Source organism: Ursus arctos, unplaced genomic scaffold (genome assembly GCF_023065955.2).
Source record: "Ursus arctos isolate Adak ecotype North America unplaced genomic scaffold, UrsArc2.0 scaffold_27, whole genome shotgun sequence".
NCBI classification, from domain to species: Eukaryota; Metazoa; Chordata; class Mammalia; order Carnivora; family Ursidae; genus Ursus; species Ursus arctos.
In genome coordinates, this window is record NW_026622952.1 from 14,666,127 (window position 1) to 14,693,687 (window position 27,561).

The 27,561-nt window shown below is 41.2% G+C and overlaps 1 protein-coding gene across 3 annotated transcripts in view; it reads left to right on the forward strand.

The window, feature by feature from the left end:
• NRG1 (neuregulin 1) overlaps nt 1-27,561 on the forward strand; it is a 1,048,028-nt gene that overhangs the window by 852,439 nt on the left and 168,028 nt on the right. For all 3 annotated transcript variants that reach the window (XM_044387474.2, XM_057303500.1, XM_057303499.1), the window contains exon 2: nt 24,233-24,410. In XM_044387474.2, coding sequence (XP_044243409.1) covers nt 24,233-24,410 — 178 coding nt within the window. The remainder of the gene's footprint in view (nt 1-24,232; nt 24,411-27,561) is intronic.

Genomic DNA, 27,561 nt, shown 5'->3' on the forward strand with positions numbered 1-27,561 from the left:
TATCACTTTTGCTTATTTTTTTCTTAACTCAGTGCTGTAGAATTTTCAAAGGGTTACTTTTTAAAATTTCTTCTTCCTGGCAAAGTTGGTTGAAGTTCAGTCTAGGTATTAACTTCATGTGTGTGTAGGAGGAAGCAATTCTTAGTCCACATAGGGGTTAAGAACCGTTCTTTACCTTTAGTATGAGAGGATAGTTATATCTTTTTTTGACATGTAATTGTTGCATTTAGGGGTGTCTGCAAATGCCCCGTGACTGTGCCATCTAGGTCTTTCCCATCATTGCCATTCTTCAGTTTCTCCTTACCCCTCCCCAGACACAAAATCAAGGGAGGAGATGCTTTGCTAAACGTTGTTATTATCTCTGGAGAGTGCCCTGCTGGGGCAGCTCCCAAGCTTTCAGAGAGTTTTTTCCGGGAATGTGTTTGTCTCTGGGCAAAAGCATGGTTAGAAGTTAGAGTGAAATTGACAGTGTATCTTACACAACTGTATGTATTTAAGCCCGTGCCTTATATGTAATTAGAGCTCAGTAAATATCAAACATAACGATGGATTGCCCAGTTGAGTAGACTACATGGATAAAGCTGGAGTTGTAAAGAGAAGTGACCTCCAGCTCTTCCTGCTACCACACCCCCCATGCCAGCCTGTGAACCAAGTCCTCTCTGTGGAACCTCAGAAATGCCTTTCTTTCTTCTTCTTCTTTTTTTTTCCTTTGGTAAGATTTTATTTATTTGACAGAGAGAGACAGCGAAGAGAGGGAACACAAGCAGGGGGAGTGGGAGAGGGAGAAGCAGGCCCCCCGCCAAGCGAGAAGCCCGATGCAGGGCTCAATCCCAGAACCCCGGGATCATGACCTGAGCCGAAGGCAGACGCTTAACGGCTGAGCCACCCAGACCCCCCGCCCAGAAACGCCTTTCAGGAAAGACCTCTGCTCTTCAGCCTCACTGCTTCTAACTTGGTGCTTGCTTGTCTTATTAAAAATTGGCTTGTTTCTTCCAGCTTTTCCTTCTGTCCCATTTCCACATCTAGTTTGTTCTCCGCTGCTGGGTGAGTTACTGTTTAAAAGTCAAATTGGATCATGACAGCCCTTTGCTTTAAAAGCATTCTCACGTCCCTTTACCTCCAGCTTGAAGTTTTAAGGGTGGCACTGCAGCGCCCCTCAAATCACGATCGGCCCCCAGGCATTTTCAGGCTTTTCCCCTGTTCCTCTTTCCCTCCAACCGCACACTTAGGCTTCAGCCCCATGGCGCGCACCGTGCCTCTAACAGCTGTGTGGGCTCATAGTTCCGTGCCTGTGATCATGTGGTTGCCTCTGCCTGGAATGTCCTCCTCCCACTCTCTACCTCTCCAGTTCTTCCTTTTCCTTAAAATTCAACTGATGTCCCTTCTCTTCAGAACCTCTCTAGACTTCCGCACAGTTCTGTCTTTGAGCTTTGATGGCGCCCTCTCCTCTATGCCTCTATCACGATGCGTTGGACTTATTTTAAGTTTTTAAAAAATGTACTCCCTCCTCCCTCTCCTGATGAGATCTTCAAGTATGCAAACGCAGTATCAGCATGCGCAAGGCTCCCCGTAAATGTTGAAAGAATGAGAGTATCTAAGTGGTGGTCACATTGTGGAACCCATGGCCTGTGTCTTTCTAGAAGTTAGCCCTGACAATTGCAGTCCACTCTATTGCCATTCATCACCTCTCGTTCATATGCCAGTAATATATTCAAAGTAAGGGCTGCATAAAGGTCGTCTGAAAATCCCCTCTTGATCTGCAGGAATGCACGATTTCTCCTTGTAAGGAAATACATGTCAAATAGGATTCTTGGTGTGGGCGTTTGTGTCCGAGTTTTGGTCAGAGGAATAGCCTTCAATCTTTAGGCATTATCCTCACTCTTCTGTAGTTTTGGGAAATGAAGACTAGCTGTCATTATTCTGTTAGTAACCTTATATATTTTTAGGATCAGTTGTTTTTCTTTTAAGATTTTTATTTGTTTACTTTGAGAGAGAGAGAGTTCGAGCATGAGTGTGGGGAGGAGGGGCAGAGGGAGAGGGAGAAGCAGGCTCCCCGCTGAGCAGGGAGCCCAACACAGGGCTTGAGCCCAGAACCCCTGGATCATGACCTGAGCCAAAGGCAGATGCTTAACCGACTGAGCCACCCAGGCGCCCTGGTTGTTTTTCTTCTTACCTCTCTGGATGTAGGGGACCCAGTGCGGTCTCTAGGGCAGCAGCAGCGTGACGTGGAAACTCGATGGCAGTGCAGATCCTCTGGCCTCACCCCAGACCTCCTGAATCAGAAACTCTGGGGTGGGGGCTAGGAATCTGTACTTGTAACAAGCCCTCTGGGTGCTCCTGATGCTTAAGGATCCTGCTTATGGAAACCCTGTTCAATATAAAAGTTTGCATGACTGAATAAGTCAGAAGAGTTTTGGGAAAATAATACCCATGTCTGAAGACTACTCTGATTGTATAATTTCAGCAAATGGGTCCAAACAAATTGTCATGTGCAGGCAATGTCTTGTTAGTACAGGGAATTAAAAAGAAAAGATAAATGTGCACATGAGTAATCCATCCCAGAGCTATGTGACACAGGATCAGGGATGCAAATTCTTGACAAAGAATAAAAACCAAGCCTTTTTCAGTACCCTATGGAGGTAATAAAATTGTACATAAAGACCAAATGTGCTTTAAGTGTGTATGTGTGTATGTGTGAGCGTGTGTGCGTGCATGTGTGTGTTTTCCACAACCCATGTACTTTAGCAATACCGTGGTTAAAGGAATAGCGAGTATATCTAGTCAAGGCTGCCTCGGTAGGAACCTATGATCTTATTATTTGTTTTATTTTCTATTTTCCCCTTTAAAAAAGAAAAGCTTTTGCAGAAGATTCGGCGTGTTTGGTATCTGTCAGAAAAATTGTATGAAAACTGTCATTATTGCCAGTGAAGCCCTTACCCTTCCTTTTCTCATTTATTCTTTGATAATATAGTTCTCAGGTGCATTTTCTTATGACTTTTTTTTTCTTACGCTTGTATCGAATCACTGGTTTAGTAAAGGAAGTTTGTGCGTTGCTCTGTTCAACAAATAATTATTGAGCACTTCATACGTCCCTTGCATTGTGCTGTGTGCTGGAAATGAACAATGAACAGAATAGACATGGTTCTCACTCACCTGTGCGGAGTCAGGGATTTATATTCTAATGATGCTATGGAGCGCTTTTTAACAAAACCCTTAGTTTTCTACAGGAACTCCAAGAACTTAAACTGTTTGTGTTACCCACTCCTTGAACTTCATTCAGCTTATCAGAAGAAAACTTACAGAGGGATTTCTATATAAGTTTGTTTTTATTCTAGTCTATAAAGCATTTTAAGATGAAGTCACCTCAACCAGAATAGTTTCAAATACAACATCATTGCTTAGTATTTTTCAGTTATTTACCTTAAGAATTAGTCTGAAAGCCCTGGCTAATCCACCCTTAATTTGAAAGGAAGCTTTCTTTAAGGTCATTTACATCACTAAATTATTGATGATTTTGGATCTTTCAGTAATCAGTGGTAAGGTAGTTATGCTAATTATGGATTATAAGGTATTGGTAATGGACAGGAGTGCCTGTGATTGATATCGGTGTGCATTGAATTCGTCATACCCAGAAAGTTAATCTTTGAACCAAATCCCTAAGAAGGACTTTTGTTATTGTGTATTGCATATGAGAGAAGAGTATAATTTACAAGTGAATGTATGGGCATTGCATATATAGATGCACATGTGACCCATGCCTGGTTAGGTGCTGGAAGAACCTATGGTGGATAAGTTGGGTCAAGAGGGCTGAAGGTAGGAGGTAGGAGTAAACTGGTCATAGCCTTTCTAAATATTTTTATAGATAAGAAAATAAAACAATAAAGACAGTGCTCCTAATTAAGGATACAACAGTGGCATCTATTAGTGATAATAATGGATGCTGGGCTCTATTATTAATTTCTAAGTAGCATCCCTCACTCACAAGAAGTATTTTAGGATCTTGGTTCCTTTATGGTTTAAGATGCCTATAAATTCATTTTGCTGTGTACCACTCCCACACTTAAGGTCCAGCCTTCCATCCAGGTTGTCAGTGCCATCATGATTTTATAGCAGGGGTGAAAGGTGTTGGCTTTCAGGTTCTGTATTCAAGGTTTTGAATGTCTCTTCTTCCTGCTTGGGCCCTACCTCTGTGTCTCCCCACCTACAATGTCCAGCTTTCGTGAAAGAATCTTAGATTCCTTTGCCTTCACTCAAGCCAACAGATTACTCAAAAGAGTTAGGTAGAAATAAATTCTATAGTAATACAATATAGTAATACAACTCACAGTTATATAGTTATGTATATGCAGTAATCATATATGTCTTTTTAAAATCACAATTACACACGTGGCCATAAAAGTGGATACTGAGCTGGAATTCAGTCCCTCAACTACTTGATTCCAAACCGCATGCAATTTTTTTTAGAAAGATTTTATTTATTTATTCGACAGAGAGAGAGACAGCCAGCGAGAGAGGGAACACAAGCAGGGGGAGTGGGAGAGGAAGAAGCAGGCTCATAGCGGAGGAGCCTGATGTGGGGCTCGATCCCAGATCGCCAGGATCACGCCCTGAGCCGAAGGCAGACGCTTAACCGCTGTGCCACCCAGGCGCCCCTCATGCAATTTTTTATATGCAGTTCATTGCTAACCCTTTTTCTTTAAGTTCATTTGTATCTTCTGTCTTCTCTGTATTCTTCTGTTGCCTGAATTTTAAAATTTGTCTTCCAACTCCTTACTCAAAGTGTTTCATTCCGATTGACTTCTGTAATTCTCATTTCCCCCTTTAAAGAAACAATTGCAACACATTTTAGAAATGTTTACATGTGTCGCACTTCCTGAGTCCTTCTAGAATCTATTCTCCTCAACTTCTCCATTTTTGGTTTTATTTTTTTTTAATTTTTTTTAAAAGATTTTATTTATTTATTTGACAGAGAGAGAGACAGCCAGTGAGAGAGGGAACACAAGCAGGGGGAGTGGGAGAGGAAGAAGCAGGCTCATAGTGGAGGAGCCTGATGTGGGGCTCGATCCCAGAACGCTGGGATCACGCCCTGAGCCGAAGGCAGACGTTTAACGACTGCGCCACCCAGGCACCCCCCAATTTTTGGTTTTAAAGTCACTTACCTTTTTCCTGCTAATCCCCATTAAGAAAACTGAGCATAATTTTGTAAACAGTGTAAATCATCACAGAGCCCTTCCAGGAACAAATTGAACAAAATGTCTCTCCCATATAGCATAACAAGGTGCAGAATTAATTGTCTTCTCATATTGTTACTGTCCAGCTTTGATTCATTAAGCAGTTCATTCCGTCTAAAATAATAATCCATTGTCGCAGTTACAATCCGGAAATACTACAGCTCATTCTTCCCGCTTACATTTACATCTCATCCCAGTCATGGCGGCTATGGCTGGAAATCGTTGACAGCCACTAGGGACCTGTGTTTCTGCATAATGCCATTTAAAAGGATAGAGGACTTTATAAATTACTAATCCAGTAATATCAGAATCTTCCTCTGTTGGGTGATGCTGTCGCTCAGATTCCGGATGGGTGAGACATTTCATGATTTTGTCTGTTTTTTTATTCCATAGGCCTCATTTCTTCTTTCTCATAACCACTCTCAGTCAGGGGGTCCGTGAATCAGCCCTCCTCTTTTTGTAGGCAGGAAATCATCAAATAAAATCATACACACCAAAAAATATAGAGCAAATCAAGTATGAATTCACAAACTCATAACAAACGTGTTTCCTTACCTTGCGGTTGATTTTCCCACTAGCCTTTTCTTACCTGTATATTCTATATAATAGATAAGGTCCTAGATGGAAAATACATAAATATATTTTTTGCCTGAACTAGGGAATGTCAGCATTCATCAGAGGCATGTCAGCCTCGTCTGCTTATCTGGACAGGGAGCTAGTTGCCCTTTCATTCACAGATACCATTTTGGACATTCTATTCTGTATACTCCGTTCATTCTTAGACCTCAAAATAGAGACTACGTGACTTATTCCCGTTCTGCAATCTGTCATTGCAGAACCAACCCATTCTAATTACTAGATGAAATTCTGTGCCTACTTTATGTAACAGGAGTCTGCAAACATTTCTGTAAAAGTCAACTCTGTAGTTCAGCATGAAAGCAACCCTAGACAGTTCATAAACAAATGAATATGACTGTGTTCCAATAAAACTTTATTTACAAAAACAGATGGTGGGCAGGATTTGGCCTGAGGGCCATTATTTTGCTTCCCTCTGCTCTACAACACCCCTTGAAGAGTTATTAGCCTCTCAGTATCCTGCCTACAACATATGTTGTTGCTACGGGTGTAACCGTTCTTATTCTGATTTTCCATAGCTGGCGTTGCCTATGTCTCCAGCCAGTTCTTTCTTTTAACGAAAAATCTGGGTTCTCAGAGGGTTTTCATCAGGCCTTCAAAAGGCCTTTGAGGAACATAAGCCGAATGTAGAATAAAGCTACGCAGCAGATTATAAATCCTTTCCCGGGATCCCCACCCAGCAATACCGCTTCTTCTCACTCCAGCTTCTAATCCTTCCTCACGTTTACAAGTGACCTTTGTCTGAGTGTCCATACTGGTCGGGTCTGCCTCTCTGGCATCAGCAACTGTAATGGGCATTGCCATCCTTCACGAAGACCATTCTTTTCTGGCTACTTCCGCCTTTTCTAGGATGCATGTTTGACTTCAGTTGGTGCTTAATTGCCCTTGTGGTCGGCCTACTTCTTCTTTCCCCTCTTCCCTACTTCTGTGATTGCTTTATGGTTCACTAGTTTCTAGTTCATTGGCTCTATTATTGCCCAATTTCTACTTCAGAATTTCCCTTCCAGGAAGGCTTGGGGATAAGGTGGGGGGTGGGGTGGTAGTGAAATCAAGGTAAATTTTTTCATGGACTGGATATATAGGTCATGAGTAAATGAGGTATTTCAATTTTAGATTTGCTCACCTGAATGGCTGTTTGTGCCATTTTTCAAGAGAAGCAACACCAAAAAAGGTCTAAATCTCAAAGGAAAGAGCTAAGCTGAAGATACTTATATCCACACAAGTATTAACGCTCATGGTTGCCTAGCAGAGAAATAGAACATGGGAAAAGATTTAGAGGTAATTGTTTTTGTAAAGATTAAATGGTGACACCAGGTAGGGCTTGATTGCTCTAATGAAGGTGAAATAGGTCTAAGGATCAGTTCTTATACCTTTTATAGTTTTCAAGTACCACTTGTAGGTCTAGTCCTCAAATCTGGGGGCTGACATACACTCATCTTAGAGAAGGCACGGATTTCAAGTTCTTTCTCTGATAGAGCTTCAAGGATTAGGGAAAAAGTATTTCGAAGCAACCTCCCTATGAACTCTCCAAGATAAATGTGTTCCTGGTTAATGCAATATACTTTAGATGAGTTGTTTAAATATTATGAAATGACTGTGCCCTTGCATGGAGGATGGTCTACCTGTCATAACACACGAAGATGCGTGCAGGTGTCTAGTTCAGGAGACAGTGTTTGGAATATCTGATTCTCTCTTTCTTCTTTTTTCAAAAAGGATTTTTTTTTTTTAGACCCAGCATTGCCTCCTAGTTAACTATTATTTTGGATATGAAGGGTTAGAATTCAAACCGTGTACTCAAACCATGTAGGTAACAAAGCTGCCCATTATAGATAGCACTTCTCATAAGAATGTAAAAATTCTTACAATTTATATATGTTTCTTTCTATGAGGTTCTGTATTTTCCCAAAGAGAAATTAAATCTTATTTCTCTTTAATTTACCTAGCATTGTAAGCATTCAGATATATAAATATATATATATATATAAAATATATTATACACATTATATATATATATAATGTTTATTTACTGAAAAGACTTAATGCAGTGGGCATTAACTTTTTGTAAATGCTGAACAACCTTTGGAGAGAAGGGCCCCCCTCGAGAGCATTTGTGGTATTTCTGAAAATGTTATGCCCAAAGCAGCCCAGGGCTGCTTTTTGGAAGAGCACATTCGTAGGCTTGTCTGTGACTCTAGTGATTCAGAGTCTTTAATAAGGGCTGTGACTATTTCATGTACATTTTGGTGAACTCGCCCCAGTGACTTCTACGTACCAGGCTCTGAGAGCTTCTGGTCTGGGGCTGGGAGCCTGCAGGACCATTGACAGATCCCTGTTCTGTTTGCAGATATTTCTGCTGTGACTCGTGTTTGCATTCCTGGAAAACAACAAAACACCTATTTAGCAAAATCACACACTAAAAATAATGGGGCTTCTAGAAAAAGTAGGGCGAGGTGAAGAGGGAAAACTTACGGGACTGGAAGTAAAGCCTCCCCAAGAATTATCACGGTCCTGATGAGAAACTGTAGCACCATGAGAGCTCCAAGAATATTTGTTCTCAACAACTTACTTGAATCTTTATACCCTTACACCTGAGACTGGTCCCTGTTTGGCAGACCTTGGTCCTTGAGCATTCTCTTCTAGCAGAGATCAGTATTAACCTATTCACCCATTTGTTTAAAGATTGGCACAGGCCATCGTTCTAGCACTTCTTACAAAAACGGGGGAATATTTCTTGAAGCTTTTTCATCTGTACCAGCAGCTTCTCCATATGGCCGCGCAGAGTGGAAAATGCAGCAGTTCTTGAAGCTGCTAGAACGGCCGTGACTTCCAGTACACGTCTGTAGGATATCAGCTTTCTTTTCGTGAGATTTTCGTGTATCACTAAGGCTGTGTCTTTCATCCTGTCCCTTAGAAGAAGAAAACTTGTCCCTTAGTGCTTCAGATCATTAATGTGCTGATATCATGCCCTTGCTTAGGAGCTCCTTATCACATTAACACGCGCTGTAGCAGAACCATTAGAGAAATTTTGCTCCCTCTTTTTATTTATTTATTTATTTATTTATTTATTTATTTATTTATTTTTGGTTTCCATCTTGGTAATAGTCTTACAGTTTGAGTCTTTGCAGGTGCTTTCGAATGATTAAAAAAAAGAAGTCCACTGCATTGCTGATGGATTGATTCCGGAAAGCACTGACAACACAGTTACTAGGGAATAGCCCTTATGACCTGTCTAGAAGCTTGATCTAGGTTAGGGTCTTAAGAGTCATACTTCTGTAATTTATAACTTGTTTCAGGGTGATCTTTCCCCTTTTAGAGCTAGGTTTGCTGCATGTTTTTGGTCCCATCCTACAATTTTCCCTTGTGTTATGTAAGATAGTTGAGGAATACCAAAGTTATGCAAGATACAGCTTTCTTTAGAAATAGAAATTGGGTCTTGAACTAAGATATATGATTTCCAAGTGATGGATTTCGTCAGACATCAACCCCGAAGTAAATGTGATATTAATCCCTGAAGTCTTATTTTGAGGATTTTTTAATTTTTATTTATTAAAATGCCTAAATGATTACATTTTCTAAAAATCGAGAAGGAAACTATTGCTGCTTGAAGTCAGGAGAAAAATAATTTATTTTGTTTTGTTCCATAACTGTCAAATTTAAGCACAGTTCTACCAATTTTTAGATTTGGGTTTTTGAAAGCCTTGGAAGATTCTGTAAAAGGCCTGTTCTCTCTTTTTTTTGTATGCTATTGCCATTGGGATGCTAGGATTCGTAAAACATGTTTAAATCTAAAAATTTGGTCAGTGACTCTCTGCTTATAAATTCTTAAAACACAGTGTACAAAAACGAGAAAAAATCTCTCTGACTCACTTTGGAGCTTAACAGTACGCAAGAGGACCCGACCTCTTCGTTTTGCAAACAGGGAACAGAGGCCAGAGAGAGAATGGTTGATGGGGCCACCACTGGTTGGGGTCAGTCTCTGGGGCTGAACTTGAGTTCTTGAACTCCTGATGGTTTTCAGTCTCTGTTTCAATCTCTGTGCTTTGGGGTCTATGATTCCTTTGATGTGAACTTTCTCTTGGATTCCGCATAGGAGGATATTAAGGGTGAATGATGCGTAGCTGGGCTCTACTTACCCTGGTGTACCTATTTTTGTCAATTAGGTCCTATATACCATTTCATGAGATAGGGTTCCACAGTTCTTAATATTGGAAGGTTAACACAATTGATTTCTCTTTGGGGACTGTAATAGTTTTCTACTGCCGCTGTAACTAACTACCATGAACGGAGAGGCTTAAAACAACACACATTTATTATCTTAAGAGTTCTATAGGGTGGAATTCTGAGACGGGTCGCACTGGGCTAACGTCGTGATGTTGGCAGGGCTGCATTCCCTCCTGGAGGCTCTAGAAGGGAATCTTGGCTTTTGCAACTTCCAGAGGCTGTCTACATTTTTTGGATGGAGGGCGGGGTGGGGGGCTGGGTTCTGACTTTAAAGCCAGCAACATCCCATCCCTGCCCATTCTTTGACTACAACAGGGGAAGATCACCTGTGGTTAAGGATTCACATGATTATGTTGGGTGCCCTGGATGGTACAACACAATCTCCCCATTTCAAGTTTCTTACCTTAAGCCCACCTGCAAAGTCCCTTTGACCATGAAAGGCAACATATTCATAGGTTCTAGGGATTAGGATGGGAACATCTTTGGAAGTCATTATTTTGCCCACGACAGGAATAAATATGCTTTCCTTGGTCTCAGTTCTGAGTGGGCAGTAATTTTAAAAACGTATGTTAATTTAGAAAACTTAGTAAGCTGCTACAACTAAACAAGGACCTAAATAATGATGTACTAAGAATAGCACCGATGTCGCTGCCCGCTTGCCATGTGACACACACGGACTGCTAAGTACATTATTCCATCATCTTCTTCCATCCTCTTCACAGCCCTGCGAAGCTGGTTCTATTTAATCTCATTTTACATTTTAGGAGACTGAGGCCTAGAGAATTTTGCTAATTTACCAAAGGTCTCGCAGCCAGCATACGGCAGAGTGGGATTTGAATTTAGGCCTGGCTGACTCGGGCTTTTCACCGGCCATACTTCATGACTTGTATTTAGTACTAAAGTATGGTAAGAGCAAAACATGGTATCATGAAGTATTGCGAATATGATTTATGCAGAGAAAGCCTACCTAGTAGAATAGCTGTTTTAATAAGGAAAGTAATCTGTAACAGATGGATATACGTTTTCAAAATGCCATCTTACCCTTTGAGCAATGTTTGGCTGATTAATATCAGGTGGTTGTATATGGATTTAGTGATCAATTCTCAGAGTCTTAATTTGAATAGAGAAGGCTGTATATTGCATGACTGAGTGGAGAGGATATAGCTGCCTCAGCATTTTTTAGCCTTTTTAGATTGCAAAGATAAAGAATTTATTTCACAAATCATGCTACCGCCTAAGTGGCTAATAGGTTCTTCCTCTTCCTGCCCCCACCCCAGGCTGTAAGCTCCAGGAGGGTAGTGATCTTGTTTTTCTTATTCGGGTCTGTATCTCGAGTACTTAAAACAGGGATATCTCTTTAATAGACACACTAACGTTTGTTGCAAGAATGGAAATCAAGAAATATCTGAGAGGATAAAGCCCAGCTTCCGACTCCAACCTGACCAGTTCCCTGGCCCTAGGTGAGACCTAGCCCCTCTTCTGTAAGAATGAGCCTGAATCTGGACGTTATTTGTATTCTGGAAGGTATTCAATACACAATATTCTAATATGTTTGGTTGAAAAGAGACCATGTAATTGGTTCATATAATGTGAGTAAGAAAAGTGGTGATAACCTTGATAAAGCCAATGTTCTAACGTAAATCTTGTGTATTAGAGAGAAACTAGGGGCTCATTTGATATGGAGTATTTGAATCACAGTTTGACTTTATTTCTTTATTAGTTTATCTATTCAGCAAATACTATCGAGCACTATTCTGGTTACTAGGATAAAAGATGAATTAAAGAAAAAAAAAAAGGCCTGGACTTAAAGGAGCCTTCTGTCTCTTTGGTGAAACAAACACCTAGAAAGTGCATTGTAGTCAAAGGAATGGTAATGGCTTTATGGGAACACAGAAGAGGGGCACTTAACTTACCATTCAAAAAATATATAATTTAGGCAAGCCATCTGGAGTGTGTTGGGGGGCATAATTTAGATTTATGGAGGAGTTGCAAAGATAGGACAGAGTTCCCATATGCCCCTCATCCAGCGTCCCATTCCCTTGGTATATTGATCAAAACTAAAAATTAACATTAGTATTAATACTGTGCCTAACTACCGGCCTTATTCAGATTTCACCAGATGAGTACCCCTTTTCATCCTGAGATGAGATCGTAAACAGTAGGCTAAGTGCTGGTAGTACAAGGAATGCCCTCCTCGGACTCTGCCCAGAGTAGGTCACAGATGGTGAACATGGCCTTCTAGGAAGGAAGCTTTACTAACCTAACCATGAGCTGTCTCTAGTTCCGTCCATGAATGTAGTGAATTCTTTCTGAATCTGACCGGTTCGAAGTACACGGTACGGCACTCTCCCTTCATCCCGTGTGAGGCAAACCCGCCATGCAGAAGAGGGGCTGGGTCTCACCCAGGGCCAGGGAACTGGTCAGGTTGGAGTCGGAAGCTGGCCTGCCCGACTCCAAAGCCCACCTTTTCCTCCTGCGTACTGCTTCCTGAGTCCTTTTCCTGCACAGACTCCCAGAATAAGCGTTTTCCAAATCATCCTTCTTATTGTGCAAAAAAAGGTTCATTTCCTTTTTCTGTTCTAAAACGACTTGCTTCATACTTCGACAGTTCTATGACTATAAAATTTTGATGACTTTAAGGACCCATGGCTTTCCTCTCTTGGCCTTCCTCTATCAGTCTCGAGGATTCTATGATGTTTAGTCTATTTCTATACACTGGCAGCCCTTCCCTTTGAACATTTCAGTGGCCCCTCTTGATGGCTTCCAGCTGCCTTTTTTGGGGGGGGCAGGAGAGGGTGGGTCTTGAAGAATGACCAAAGCTATATGCAGCTTTTCAGGTGTTAATTATGTAATGTTGTGCCTTCTGCGTTTATAGGACCTACTATTTTCTAACTTTTCAGCTGATTTCTAGATAATGGCAGTCAAATCAGCACTATTCATGAGAACTCATTTTTTTCAAGATGCAGGATGTTTTCGCTATCATTTTTTAATTAGGTTTTCACAACTGTGTGAAATAGGTAAGGCCGTGGTACTCCCCCCACCGCCTTTATGCACAAGATTATTGAGGTTCAGAGTAATTATGTGACTCCCTAATCCCACAAACCAAACAAGTGCTGGACCCCGGGTTTGCTGACTGTCCATTCTTACGGGTAATAAAGATTCTCGAAAGCTAGAGAGAGACGTGCAGGACGTTTTGCGCGGAGTTAGGGATTTAAATTCAGGGACCAGAAACTATTAGCAGTGAATCTAATTAAACTTCTTTCTAAAGAAAAACAAACAAAACGAAAGGTATTTCTAGTGGTGTGCCGGGCCCTATGGAGGAAGGAAAAGCTACATGTTGACAGGCTAAGCAAACTTCATTTACGTTTCTTTTGTGTCATGTTTGTGAATCTCAGTGCTGGGGAAATGCGATTGCAATTTAGGCACCAAAGGATTATCTCCATGTGTGGGAAGCAGCTCACTTTTATTTTCAAAAGATGCTTTAATGCATTTGTTTTTTATGTAAAATAAGGGAAGCTATGAATTTTAAGTCTTCCTTAGAGAGAGATTGTGTGTGTGTGTGTGTGTGTGTGTGTGTGTGTGTGTGTATGCGCGCGTGCATGTGTGTGTTGTCTGAAACCAGACTACTTTGGCTCTAATCTTAACAATTTGACTTGTGAGTTCTGTACAGGAAAGCATCCCAGCATTGGAGCTCTGTAAGATAGGTGACAAAATTAGATTGTTTCAGATGGTCAGTGATGTAGCCCAGATTTTCTTACTACGAACAGTCTGTTTAATTTGACTCTGGTCATTTTCCACCTCTTCACCAAATTCATGACCCTGGGAACCTAAAGATAAGAAAATCGCCTTCCCTGGTCTTTCCTGTGGGGTAGAAGCAAAATGATAAGGATTCAATTGTTAGGTTGTCTGCAGACCTGCTTAAAACTGCAAAGAGCTACCCAAGCTTTAAAGATCCTCGGAAAGTCAGACTTGGGCTCTACGTAAGAAGGGGTGCAAGGCTGGTTATTTAAAACTGTAGTAAACGGCGTGGAGAGAAATTGAACTTTGATCTGGTGGGCCTCAGTGAGTCAAGAAGTCTCCGTTCAATCCTGGCATGTACCTTCCAGTGTCATCCAGTTTAATAAGTTATCTGTAAATAAAAAGGAAAAGTCGGAAACGTGTGGTTGCCAGAAAAATTGACCTGCCTGAATAACAAAGAAATAAATTTTAGATGTCCTGAAAGGATACATTTATTTTATGATTAGCACTGCTAAATTTTTTTTTCTTCTTCTTCACAGAAGGAATACATTTGAACTGGCCGTGTGAAAAATAGATCATGGGGAGCTATCATTGGTAGATCAGTGAAGGGCTTTGCTCACAAGCAATGCTTTAGGTTTTATGCATATGTTTTATGTCATGCTTAAAAGTCTTCACATAGTTGTCACTGTTTAAAACTCATTACAATCAAGGGCTAACTCATCTTACCTGGAAATTTTATCCAGTTTAGAACATCTATCTATATAATTTCCTTCTTTCAAATGAGAAAAAGGGAATGTTAGTGATACCAGTTCATTCAATGATTGTAAATCAATTTGAACAAAGAAATCGTGGTTATGAAGACAAATATTAACACACCAAGGTCATGCAAGTGTGCTAAATTTACTTAAGCAATAAACACATCAGAAGAGAAAAGCCTCGTTCCAATAAGAAAATAAATATAATACCAAATTTGCGGTAACTAGATATTTCTCCATTTCTCTGTTTTTAAGTGATGTATTGGAGTAGAATATGGCAGGTTTGTGCAACAAATGAAAGAAAAAGCCCCACTTTTTGACAACAGAAAGGATCAAATTTATAAACTTACGTCAAATGAGATTTGCTGCACATCAGTTAGCTCAAACTGAAATGGATCCGTTTCAACCCTGTGTATGGATGGCCTTAAATGAAGCTGGTGGGACATCTTCTAGGTTCTGTCCGTGAGGGAGACGCTCCTAGAATTGGCGGCAGCTGTGGTGACAGCGTTAAGGAGGCAGCCCTGTTGAACACGGGCTTGCGCTGCCAGCAACGGCGCCGTGATTGGCTCCCGCATCCCTTGTCACGGTGTTTGCCTTTACACCTCGAAAGGACAACAGTAATCTGTGAAGACCCTCTTGTCGCTGTGTCCTCACCCAGGGGCTATTGAGTTTCAGCGAGATAGAGCGTGGTTTACCCTTGTGGCATTTGGCAGATGACAGATAGTCACACAGGTCAAAAAAATGGTTTTGGTATACCAGTTTCAAGTGTTCGATCTGGTTTGATTTCCTTATAAATCACCCAGGTAGCTTAGATAATTCAGCCATTTTCATATCTACTTTCTCTCTCAGACTTTTTTGTCCTGGGAATTATGTGCAGAAATGATCTGCCATGTAGTGTATCCCAGATTTGATCAGGAAACTGTGGTTACTCTTAAGATATCAATATATTAAATTTGACATTTGACCTAGGAGCGTATCCAGCATAGCAAATGATTGTTAATTGCCCACTAGTTAAGAGCAGGAGCTCTGGAGTCAGACTTCTAGAGTCTAGATACAGGTGCCACGATATTATCTGCTGTGTGACTATAGGGGGTGGCTTTACCTCTCTGTTTCTGACTCCTTCTCTGTAAACTGGGAATAATGATAGTAATACCTATCTCCTGGAATGGTTATAACACTTAAAAAGAGTGGACATAAAGTTCTTGGAACACTGCCTGGCACATAGTAGGGACTCAGTAAGTGTTAGCTGTTACTATTCTAAAGGAGTTAATGTTGAAAGTACTAAGAGGGCCTTATTTCAACTTCATCTCTTAGGCTTTTGGAACACTCTTATGGTAGTTTTATAATTTTTTTCCTTGGCCCTCAACTTACAAAATACTGGGCACAGAACTACAGAACCGTAGAGAAGAGGAAGATTGCGAATTTCAACAAACATAATATCAATTTTCAGGCAAAAAAATTCTCTTACCTAATAAATCTGCACTTATTTTCCCCTGTAGAATTTTGCAGTGTTGTAAATCTCTCACAGACGTACGTGGAGAGGTGATCTGGTTTATGTAGCTTATTATGAGAAACAGAGAATTACCACAGTGGCCATGGTCTAGAATCCTCTGCCCCACTATGAGTCTGCTGTCCTCCTCCCCTTTTCCTCCCTTCACCTCACGCTGCACAGAAGCACCCCTTGCTGGAGACGAAAGTCCTGCGTTGAAATCCTGGTGTGAAGCTCGTTAGCCTTGTGACATCAAGCAAGTTCAAGTTCCAGTATAACCGCCCCCCCCCCCCCCAGATATCCTCACTTGTAAATTGAAGTAATTACCCCCTTGCAAGAACTGTTGCAGAGAATGGTAAACATGGGGATATATGTTTACTATAAACAAAGAGCACACTTACTAGTTAAGGGAGCAAGCTTACACCTTGTGGACTGGGGGTCAATCAATGAAGACGATCGACTTTGATTTGAAGGCGGAGGAGATAATATTTCAGTGTGTGTGCTCTTCCTGCAGAAGTGAGTGAACACCTGACCTCTGGGAAGACTCCTATTTAGGGCCCTGAGTAGCACAGGAAGGGCCGTGGTCACAGTGACCGGCATCCTCACGGAGGCTGGGTTGGAGCAAAGAACGCCCAAACAGTGATGACCAGAGAACAGAAATAGAGGAGAACGTGAAAATTCCCAAGTATCCCAAGTAGAGACGCCTGTTTATTTGACAATTTTCCAGTTATATGTAACATTTCCTTTTCTCTGGCATCATATGGCAGAGAGTAGTATAAAGAGCCCTAATCCGGTGGAATGCATTGAAGCAAAAAATAATGTCATGGGGCCCGTTCCAAATAATAGTCTTTTGAGAAGGTAGGTGTGGCCTCTGGAGTAACTTTTGGACCTGGGTCTCTACTTTCTCAGTATCTTCTAGATTCTTTGTTCTGTTTACTCTTTCAGCAATCACTTGAGGTTCTGCTCTGTGCTAGGCCCCTGAGAACTTATGTATCTTGCATTTAATAAATTTAGACATTTGGATGTTTGAATATAGTGCTAATCAAAATGGACATGGACACACACACACACACACACCACCACCACCACCACCACCACCAAGAGCCTAATCCTTCAAATAGGGACTATGACCACCTACTAATAACTATTCTTACATCTCCATTGATTTGGTAGAGACAAATTTCTTAAATGATAAATTCCTCTTTCTTTACATGTGCTTTTTTTCTTTTTTTTAATTTTTTTTTTAAGATTGTATTTATTTATTTGACGGAGAGAAAGAGAGTACAAGCAGTGGGGAGGGGCAGAGGGAGAGGGAGAAACAGGCTCCCCACTGAGCAGGGAGTCTGATGTGGGGCTCCATCCCAGGACCCTGGGATCATGACCTGAGCCGAAGGCAGACGCTTAACCGACTGAGGCACCCAGGCGCCCCTACATGTGCTTTTTTTTCAATGCTGCCTGTTGGGTATGGTATTCAGATATGCAATGTGATTATTATCCTCTGGGGTCTTAGAATATGCCTCTGTTTTGCTGGGTCTGATTGTGGCTCATACCCTCAAATAGGACATTTAAAAGGATCATACTGTTTCATTCAACCTGTAATAGTTGACTGTGAGAAGTGAAACTTTGAGCCCATCCACAAGTAAAAGTCCCCTTCAAAAAACTGATGTGTTTGGGGAATCCAAGTCAACAGCAGTTAAGAAGCCAACTTTGGCTGTAGAGACACCACCATTGTGAATATTAGAAGCCAGATGTTGAAATAATGCTACCGATTTTATTGTTTTATGCTGTGTGATGACATGTTCCATGCATATGTTACGAGGGTTTTTCAGTAGTGTGCGTGCAGATCCTTGCGCCATATCAGCACTTGGACACAGACCTGCTACGCGGTGTTTCCGGAGTCCAGCTATCTTAACCGTACTTTGAAGCATATTCCTAGTGTGTTCTCTGGTTAGGTTTGGTTTGCTGCCAATGATACGGAGTCAGCTTGAGGATACTTTATAATAAAACCTTGAATTTTACAGTGACTTTCTCTCAAACGAAGGCACGCACATGTTTGATCTCATCTTCCAACTATCTTTGCTGAATACACAGGGACAAAGAGCAGAAGCCCATTTTAGTTCACAGGAGACCCTAGTTAAGCAGAGTCAGGAACAGTCTCTCTGAAAGATGACTCAGCAGGAGCATGGGCCAGCGTGAGCACTGAGTCCCCACATGCGGCAACAAATGACCTCGTTGGGTGGTTCTTACCATGCCTTCAGACCGCTCCGTGCCGCAGTCCCAGGGGCGGTAATCCAAGGAGCGTTCTGAAATACCGTGGCCGCCAGAATTGGCTGTCTTATACACAGCTATAGTTACAAAATTTAACCTGGGAAGATACATCTTCCCTTTTAAGCTTAAATCTGTGAGCGCAGCTCAGAAGACCAGATGGCCAAGCATAGACTTCATCCACTCTGTGCCTGACCGTAATCTTCTCCGTAAGATGGTCCAATGAGGGGAGAAATATGATCAGGAAAGGAATTTTGGAGGCTTTCTAAAGGCATTCATTTACCTCTAACATGACTACAGAAAAGGGAACATCCTTCTACTTTAGAGGACAGATTGATGGTGTCCGTGTGGCTTTCATTAACGAACGACCAATTTTCACCGCACGATCTGCTCGTGTGTGATGTCAGGCTTTTAAGAGGCTGTGTGGAGGGGAGGCTTTCTCTGGGATCGCAGCTGCAAGCTCGCCGGTATCTGATACTATTTTGCAGGTTTCCTGTTTAATTTGTTCAGTGTGGTGAAGCTCTTCAGATGCACTAGTCCGACAGAGAGAGTCAGGAGCAAGTTCTGCACTGTCAGATCCTTCACGGAACAGAAACAACAGCTTATCTAGCGTCACACGCTGTCAGCATATCTCCGTGCCATACGCATGCTCGAATTTGTTTCCTGTTCTTAACAATACAGCACGATATTTGATGTAGCAGCACTGAGTATATTTTGAAAACACATGCACGGGAGGCGATTAAAGCAGGAGGATCCCTTCGATGAATAGTTCTTCTTACATGTTTATTTCACCTGGAGCACAAATATTTATTCACACATCAAATTGTTGGAATAAGTGAACATATTGCCTACAGGTTTGTGTGGTCGTGAATGTAAAATAAAGCTTTGGGGGTTACCGCCACAATTATTTTTCCTACACCATGTGACATTATCAAATTAGAAATGGAGAAGTTTAGGGGCACCTGGGTGGCTTGGTGGGTTAAGCGTCGGATTCTTGGTTTCAGCTCAGGTCCTGAGCTCAGATCAGGGTCGTGGGATCAAGTCCCGCTGGGGCTCTGCGCTTAGGCTGCTTGGCATTCTCGCTCCTTTTCTTGCCCCTCCCCATCTCTAAATAAATGAATAAATAAAGTCTTAAAAAAAAAAAAAAAGAAAGGTAGAAGTGCAAAAATAAACTTTTTAAGTGTACCTACTTGCATTGAGTTAGAGTTGCCAGAGTGTGTTTGTGATCTTTTAAAAGGCTTTAAAACACTTAAAGCCAGTGAGAAGAAATGCCTGTAAAGTGTGTGTGGCATTGCTCTGAAGGTTTAGAGTTTCTATTTTTTAAAGGCTGCTCTTTTTTGCACTTTACTGTCTGTCTCTGTTGATACATTTCTAAGGGTGTAGATACATTCATATTAATGTCAAGCAAGTTCAAAATAGATTTCGGCAAAGACTGCCTAAAACCTGCTCTATCATTCCATTGTTTTGGGGTGTGGAATACCGCCTCTCCAGAAACACATTGAAAGTGAAATTCTGCATAGTGGCAGACCAAATACAAATAAGTCACGTCTGAGATTCTCAGAACACTTACTGCATTCCAAGCATTAACTTAGCATCGTTTGCCTTAAGGCAATTTTAATGAACAGATCTTTTATTCTTAGCCAGGGATTAAAAGGCAAATAAAATATTTTTTGCAGTTTTAAAATCCAAGTACTCCGTGAAAAGACATTGCCCCACAGTTTAGGAATGACCCCTGGCCTTATGAAGTTGTATCTGGGTATTAGAAAGTACTTAGTGGAGTAGATTTTTGTTGATGAAATAAACGAGATTATTTCGGGTAAGCAAACCTGACTGGGAAACATACATAGTAAAATGTTTTCCATTAAAATATAGTTATTATTTTATAATCTAATGAAAGAAAATTTCTTCAACTACCTCATTATGGACAGATGAGAAAAACTACACAAAGCACAGGTGCTCAATATTAGTTTGCACTTTTGGGAAGAATCTGAAATATCCAGGGCTATTCCATTAGTGTGGTTAGGTAAGGAGACAGAGAAGAATTTAGGTTGTTGCCAAGTCTCCAGGACACTTGAATCTGGGCTCCACCAAGAATGAGTGAGGAAGTTGTATGGTACTCCTATGGAAGGTCCCACTGACAAAGAACACCATGGACCAAGGACATAGCTGTGTGGCTTTGTTGGTGGTGTACAGATTCGTTTCTCCATTTATGCTCTGGAGGATTTTAAGTTAACTCCTTGAAAGAGCTTTTCTCTGAAAAGTGGGGTATCCTCCCATCATAGATGGTTGCCTCTGAAAGATACAGCAGGGACATTTTTCTAAGCGAACTTTTAGGGTTGTAAAGTTAGAGTAGCTGGGAGCTTCTGCACTTCTGATGGACTTGTAACTGTGTGCAGGAGGGAGGAACTCAGGCTAGGCTAGAGAGATAGACCAGAAGCCCAAACATGAAATGTTTATACGTGGAGTCAGTTTCAGGGATGGATGCTTTGAGAATAGACCTTATATCTGCAGGTCTCTGTGACGCTACATCACAGATCATCTCTTGAGGACAAGAGAGGTGCGGGTCTTCGCGCATGAAATGCCAGAGAAAAGGATAAACATTGCCCTGCCACAGGAGTGATTGTTTTCCTCCCATTGAAGGACCTAGGGAGGATTGAAGCCCCAAAGTCATGGATATGAGGTTGAACCATATGAGGATTTCAGTGCCCTCCCACTGACAGAATTTATTTTTTATTTTATTTTTTAATGTGTTTATTTATTTGACAGAGAGAGAGAGAGCACAAGTAGGGGGAGGGGGAGAGGGAGAAGCAGGCTCTCCAATGAGCAGGGAGCCCCATGTGAGGCTCTATCCCAAGACCCTGAGATCATGACCTGAGCCAAAGGCAGATGCTTAACGGACTGAGCCACCCAGGCGCCCCTCCCTCACAGAATTTAAATGGAGGATATAGTTTTAGGAGATACATTTATAAATTAAAACTCAAATAGTCCCAAGAATCCCCTTCATGACTGCAGACTTAACCAAGATTTTAAAACTTAATGAAATTCTGAGCCTTCTATTGAACTGAAGCAAGAGCAGATGGCAAGAAACAGAGGGAAACCAAGATTCCTTTTCTTCTGTGTGTGTGTGTTTATGTGCATACGTATGCATGTGTTTCCTTATTTGCTTGAATTGTTTGAAATTTAATTGTAAGACATCATGACATTTCAGCCAATACCGCAGCAAATACCACCTAAGCACAAGGACCTTCCGCATAACCGCAACGCAGTGACCACATTTGAGAAATTTCATGTTGATACGATACCTTGATTCAGATTTCCCCACGAGTCCCAATAATATCTTTCAGAGAGTTTTCTGTGACGCAGGATTCCATGATAGCTACATGTTGCATGTATTTGTCAGGTCTTTTCATCTCCATCAGTTCTCACAGTCAGTCTCCTGTCATCATTCATGACATCAGCACGTCGGAAGTCTAGACCAGTTGTTTTGCAGAATATCCCTCCATTTGAATTCGTCTGATTGTTTTCTCACGTTTAAAATCCAGATTCTAAATAAAGAACCCAGGGACAGATAGATAAAGAGATAGGAGGGGAAGGAGAGGGGGGAGAGAGAAAGGGAATGAGAGAAAAGGAAAAAGATGCAAATGATCTGATGAAAAATTGTTTATTCACACTGAAGAATACAAAGTCTAGCAGATTTCTTTTGAGATGATATTGATAAGCAGTTGTGTGGAGCGGTAGGTAAGGGGACACGGTGCTTACCAAGAGTTAAGGATTTCTGGAATATTGTGGTGAAAACATTTGGCTTCGAGGCAAGGGAATTACCTTGAGAGTTTGGGTCCGTGTGCCACGTTAAATGTAAAAATCAGCGAAAACCAAAAAAATATCAAATTAGTTCTTCTAGTTTATATGTAAAATAAGGAGGCAATTTATTTTTCTTAGTACAGGTAAGCTGGTTTCTTTGGTGCTTTTTAGCCCCAGCAAATTTGTGTCTTTAAAACCCTTCACTGGGCTTAACAAAATCAAAGATGGTCTTAAAGAGTTAATGAGACCATACAGACACTATTCCAGATAGATGAGAATTTAGTCTGTTTTTAAAAACCTCCAAAACAGAGACTCATGAACCCCATCCTCAAAAGAAGACTCCTATAAGATCTGTTCAGAAGTAAACCTTATTTTCAAGCTGTCAGAAAGCAAGAACCAGACAAAATCATCAGGTGTCAAAGGCAAAGAACAGCTGAAACGAGTTTTCTACCTTGCCACTGGGTCTCCGCCTCCAGTGCCCACTTCTCCACCTCATCTCCTAGCCCCCAAATAAATAAAAAGGGGACGTGTAATTTTAGGAGCACGGCTAAGAAATCACAACGCTCAGATGGTTTTTGCTATAACTTAGAGGAACCTTCATATACTTATTCCTGACATTTTTTTGACTTGCTTGGCAAGGGCAGAATTGTAGAAAAACAAACAGACCCAGAGTAGGAAAGGCACTTCATTTCCTGTTCACGTCTAACATGGCTCTGATTGCTGTCCTTGGAGTCCTGGTCACCATATCCAGTGAATAATTACACCCCGGATCAGGGAGGGGCAGTCTTATTTGCTGTGGTTTGTTTTCTGGGATTTTCTGTTAATACCTGAACTGGAGCAGAAGTGGACTTTGTAGTTGGCTTCTCTAAGGCTCGGTGGAAACAGAGCTGTTGAGAGCTCAAGTTCTGTGATGTTGATTATTAAGTGAACTGTGGTATGCAGAGGAAAGTCCATTCATTATGCTTTTATTTTTTCAAAAGCTTTTATTATCACAAAACCAGGCATACTGCATTGAATCGTACAACCAAACACCGTGTGTACCTGTTGCTTGACTTCTGCAATGATCGACTCGCTTCTTGGGAAATTTGTTTCATTTTTATGCCTATCCATTCCCCACCACCATTTTATTTTGAAGCAAATCTCAGGTGTTATAACATTTTATCCATAAATATTTAAGTAGAGAATAGATACTCTTTTAAGCAATCTTGCTTAAAATAAGAATGGTATGGAGGTATTTAATGTATTCTTACAGGTTAATGCACAAATTAAGGACTTCCAGTCTCTACTGAGAAGATTTAGAAGAGCTAAGTCCAGTCAAACTGACAATTTGGCGAGAGCATAGTAATCATCTGGAATGTTCCTTCATTGTCTGTAGGACAGCAGCGTGGGTCCAATAAAAGAGTGATGTCGCCAAAGAATTTCTGTCTTGAAGAAAGGAACCTTATTAAGAGTGATGAATTCTCTTTGTTCTTTGGGCCACTTCTGACGATAGCGTAGCCCAACTCTGACTCTGCAGAAACATGATAACCATGGACAAGTCAGTCACCCATCTCTAAAATTAAACTTCCCCATTTCAAACATGCATGGGTATGATGCCTGCTGTACCTATTTACAGAATTATGATGAGGATAATTTGTGATCTGAGATGTGAACATGCTTTAAAAATATAATGGCCTGTGTATTGTACACCTGAAACTAATAGAACATTGTATGTTACCTATACTGGAATTAAAACTAGTAATAATGGTGATGATGGCCTGGTTGCATATTCTCCTTTAGCATAGGTTTTTTTGTGGTTTTGAAATGACCAATGTTCAGGATTTTTAATGGCATCGGAAAATGTAAAGATTGAGGAAGTAACCGTCTGGCCTATTTTATAATCTAGGTTCTTTCCCCCACCCCACCCCACCCCCAAGTATATTTTATTTAGGCATTTTATTTTTCTCCAAGCTGAGATCCATTTTGGCTGACTCATTTTCTCTCTGTCTCAGGTAGTAAAACATTTGGGAACCGTGTCTTGATCAAGCTCACCGAACGTGAATATATTCCTCTTTGAAAGATGATCAGAATTTTTTCCCTTTTCTTTTCTTTTTTAGCTTTGCCTCCCCGATTGAAAGAGATGAGAAGCCAGGAGTCGGCCGCAGGCTCTAAGCTGGTGCTTCGGTGTGAGACCAGCTCCGAATACTCGTCTCTCAAATTCAAATGGTTCAAGAACGGGAATGAATTAAACCGAAAGAACAAACCACAAAACATCAAGATACAAAAAAAGCCAGGGTAAGTGTAAATCGTCTGATAGCAGAGCCAGTGTCTAGCCATAGAATGATAGAAAATATAAACCTTATTTACAGCCCCAATACATGAATTCACTTATCCAATAGCTCTGATCTATAAAAGCTTTTTCATTATGTGATGACCAGAAATTGTCTTATTATATAGGGAAGAGTTTGAAGTTTCTGATTCTTGCAACTTCTAGATGAGGAAAGAAAAGATTAGCTGGGGAGAGAACTGGAGCTGGGGAGGGAGAAGCTTTGGTGACAGCTGCTGTAATTGGCATATGTTACATCTTAAAATTCGATGTCTTTAAAATAAAACAAATGCTGTTGAGAGTACCAGTGCCTTCCACAGTCAACATCCCAACTTCATGATAAAGCTCGGTACATACCCAGATTTATGGAAAGAGAGTGCAGTCGCTTGAATTTGAACTATTTTCAAAGGGGTTAATACTTCCGGCGATACCCAGTAAGATTTTTAACTGACAATTCTGTGAAACTGTTATCACCACGGTAGCACATTAAAACATCAGGTGATCTTGGCTCGCAAGAATCTTAAATCATCCTGCCTTCCATGTGATTCCCGTAACATCTTGGAGAGGTGTCTATGCCTCCTCTGAAATGAGGCTCCTTTATTATTCCCATATTCTTCCTTTTTATGTATTTCTTCAGTTAAGAAATCTTCTAATATCACACTACATTTTGAAATTAGGGAAGAGATCAGTATGTGAGAGTTTGGCTCGTAATAGTCCTTTAATCGATGTCATATGGATAATAGTACTTCCAGGCTCAAAGATTACATTTTCTTTCCTCACACTCGGAGCGTTCCCGTGAAATCCCGGGGGGTGAGAGCAGAAGCAACAACAAAAGACTCTCCTCCTGTCCTTGGATTGTATAGAACACCTACCAAAAAGTTGTCACACACTCATGACCAAGAGACAACAAAGTGATTATAATGGAAATTTAACTTAATCTTCCCAACGTGTTTAATTGCTATAATAACCGTAATTACTGAAATGTTCCCCTAGTTTCTGTGGTTTTATTAACTATGCTGTTTGTTCTTGTTACTCATTGTGTCGGCAAGATCTTTTGCCTTGGAAGTAGTATATAATAAGATGTAGGGAAAAAAAGAACGAGCATTACTTTTGCAGCAGGTAGTTCTTCAGAGATACAAAAAATAACGCTGTAAAGTGACGTGTGATTTTTTTTTTTTTTACATAATTTTATTTATTTATTACAACATTCCCCTAGGGAGTAGGGAAGTCGAACTGTACTTGGGCCTAATTTTTGCATATTAAGAAATTATGATTCAAAAAAGCGTTCTGTCTTGCCTTGAGTCATACAACCAGTGAGAAACTAAGTTGGTACACAGATCTGTTCCTTGGGTTCCTTAACACCTTATTCCTTCTTTTAAAAGTGGAAAGCAGACGTGTTTAAACACGTGTGCATATGGGGAGGGGAGGAGGTAGAGTGAGTGAATTGACAAAAAGAACTATGATGCTTATAGAGGGGTTTAACAAGTAAAAACAATACCTTTAGATACTGGATGGAATAGAGTTTGGTGTCTGTTTTGTTTTTCAACAATTGGACACGTTGGTAAGAAACTAAGTTATCTTCACATGCAGGAGAATGTCTCATTTCTTTCCACACTGCTGTCAAATGATATCAGTAATATTTAAGTGCCCTCAAAAGGCTTTAGGCTGGGAGTGTGGGGAAATGGGAGAAGCATGGGTGTTATCTCTGCCCCCACGGGAGGGTCATAGATTGTATAGGGATTCCCTAGTTCAGCCCTATCTGAAACCTCGTTGTTCCAGAGGCCATGTGCTCCATACAGCCCTCTTCGGGCTGGGGGGCTTCAGGATTTTCAAGCAGCCCATCCATTTGCAAATAGTGAGCTTTTAGAAAATTATTATTTATGTTAAGGTAAAATTTCCCTTAAGGGAAGATTTAATCAGGGAGATATCTCTAATGTATGATCTAGCATATCATACGTGCAATAAAGCCAAGTATTAAATTGTAGGTTACTGATTCTAAGTGTCATGAGGTTGGGAAGAGGGGGAGAACCAGAGAGCTTCAAGAGTAGCCATGAGGAGATTTGAGTCTGCCGACCGGGGAGAACCCCCTCTGCCTGGCTGGGTGGGGTCGGCCGGGCCATGATAGAGAAAGGGCAGAATTGTAGTCAGTAGCAAGTTCTGTTTACAGGACAGTAGAGAGGCCAGTGGGTGAATGGGTGGGGAATTCTGCCCTTTATGGGACAAGCTGCTGGGTGTCAGACCCTGGGGCTAGATGTTGGGTACGCAGAGATGAATGACATGCTCCCTGCTCTCAAGAAGCACGCGGTCCAGAGGGGAGAGAGATGGAGAACAGTTAGAATACTCAGTCTTTTTTTTTTTTTTTTTAAAGATTTTATTTATTTATTCGACAGAGACAGAGACAGCCAGCGAGAGAGGGAACACAAGCAGGGGGAATGGGAGAGGAAGAAGCAGGCTCATAGCGGAGGAGCCTGATGTGGGGCTCGATCCCGTAACGCCGGGATCACGCCCTGAGCCGAAGGCAGACGCTTAACCGCTGTGCCACCCAGGTGCCCCAGAATACTCAGTTTTAAGTGCTACAGGAGTGACAGCCGTGGAATGCCAAAGCCAGAAGCTAGCACAGGTGGGGAAGGGACCCGGTCAGGGACCGAGGAGGCTTCCAAGAAAGAAGAGGAGGAGGAACAGGGAGGGAAAAGAGGTTTATCTAAGCTGAAGGAACCGAACAAAGCATCTTCTGATTGGGAGCGTGCAGTCTGAGAGGATGCCTGGGGAGAAACAAATGAAGGGGGATAGGTAGGGAGAAAATTGTGTTGAAAACACTGCATATACGCCTAAAGAGATAATTTGTTACATGGCTTGGATGACATAAAAGTATCATTCGTATTCAGAAAAGCATTTTCATGTTGGCTTCATAGGTCCAGATAGCTAAGAGCACTGTCTACATATTAATAAAATCCCATTAGAAAGGCCAATATTCAGAAATTACTTCTTTTAAACAGTAGACTTGCTGGAAAGAATTAATTGGGAACAAAAATATGTTTTATGCAGCTTACGTGGCTGGAAATTACTCTTGGCAAAACATGGTAACATATTTGATCTTCCAAAAATAAGACACTTTGTGTA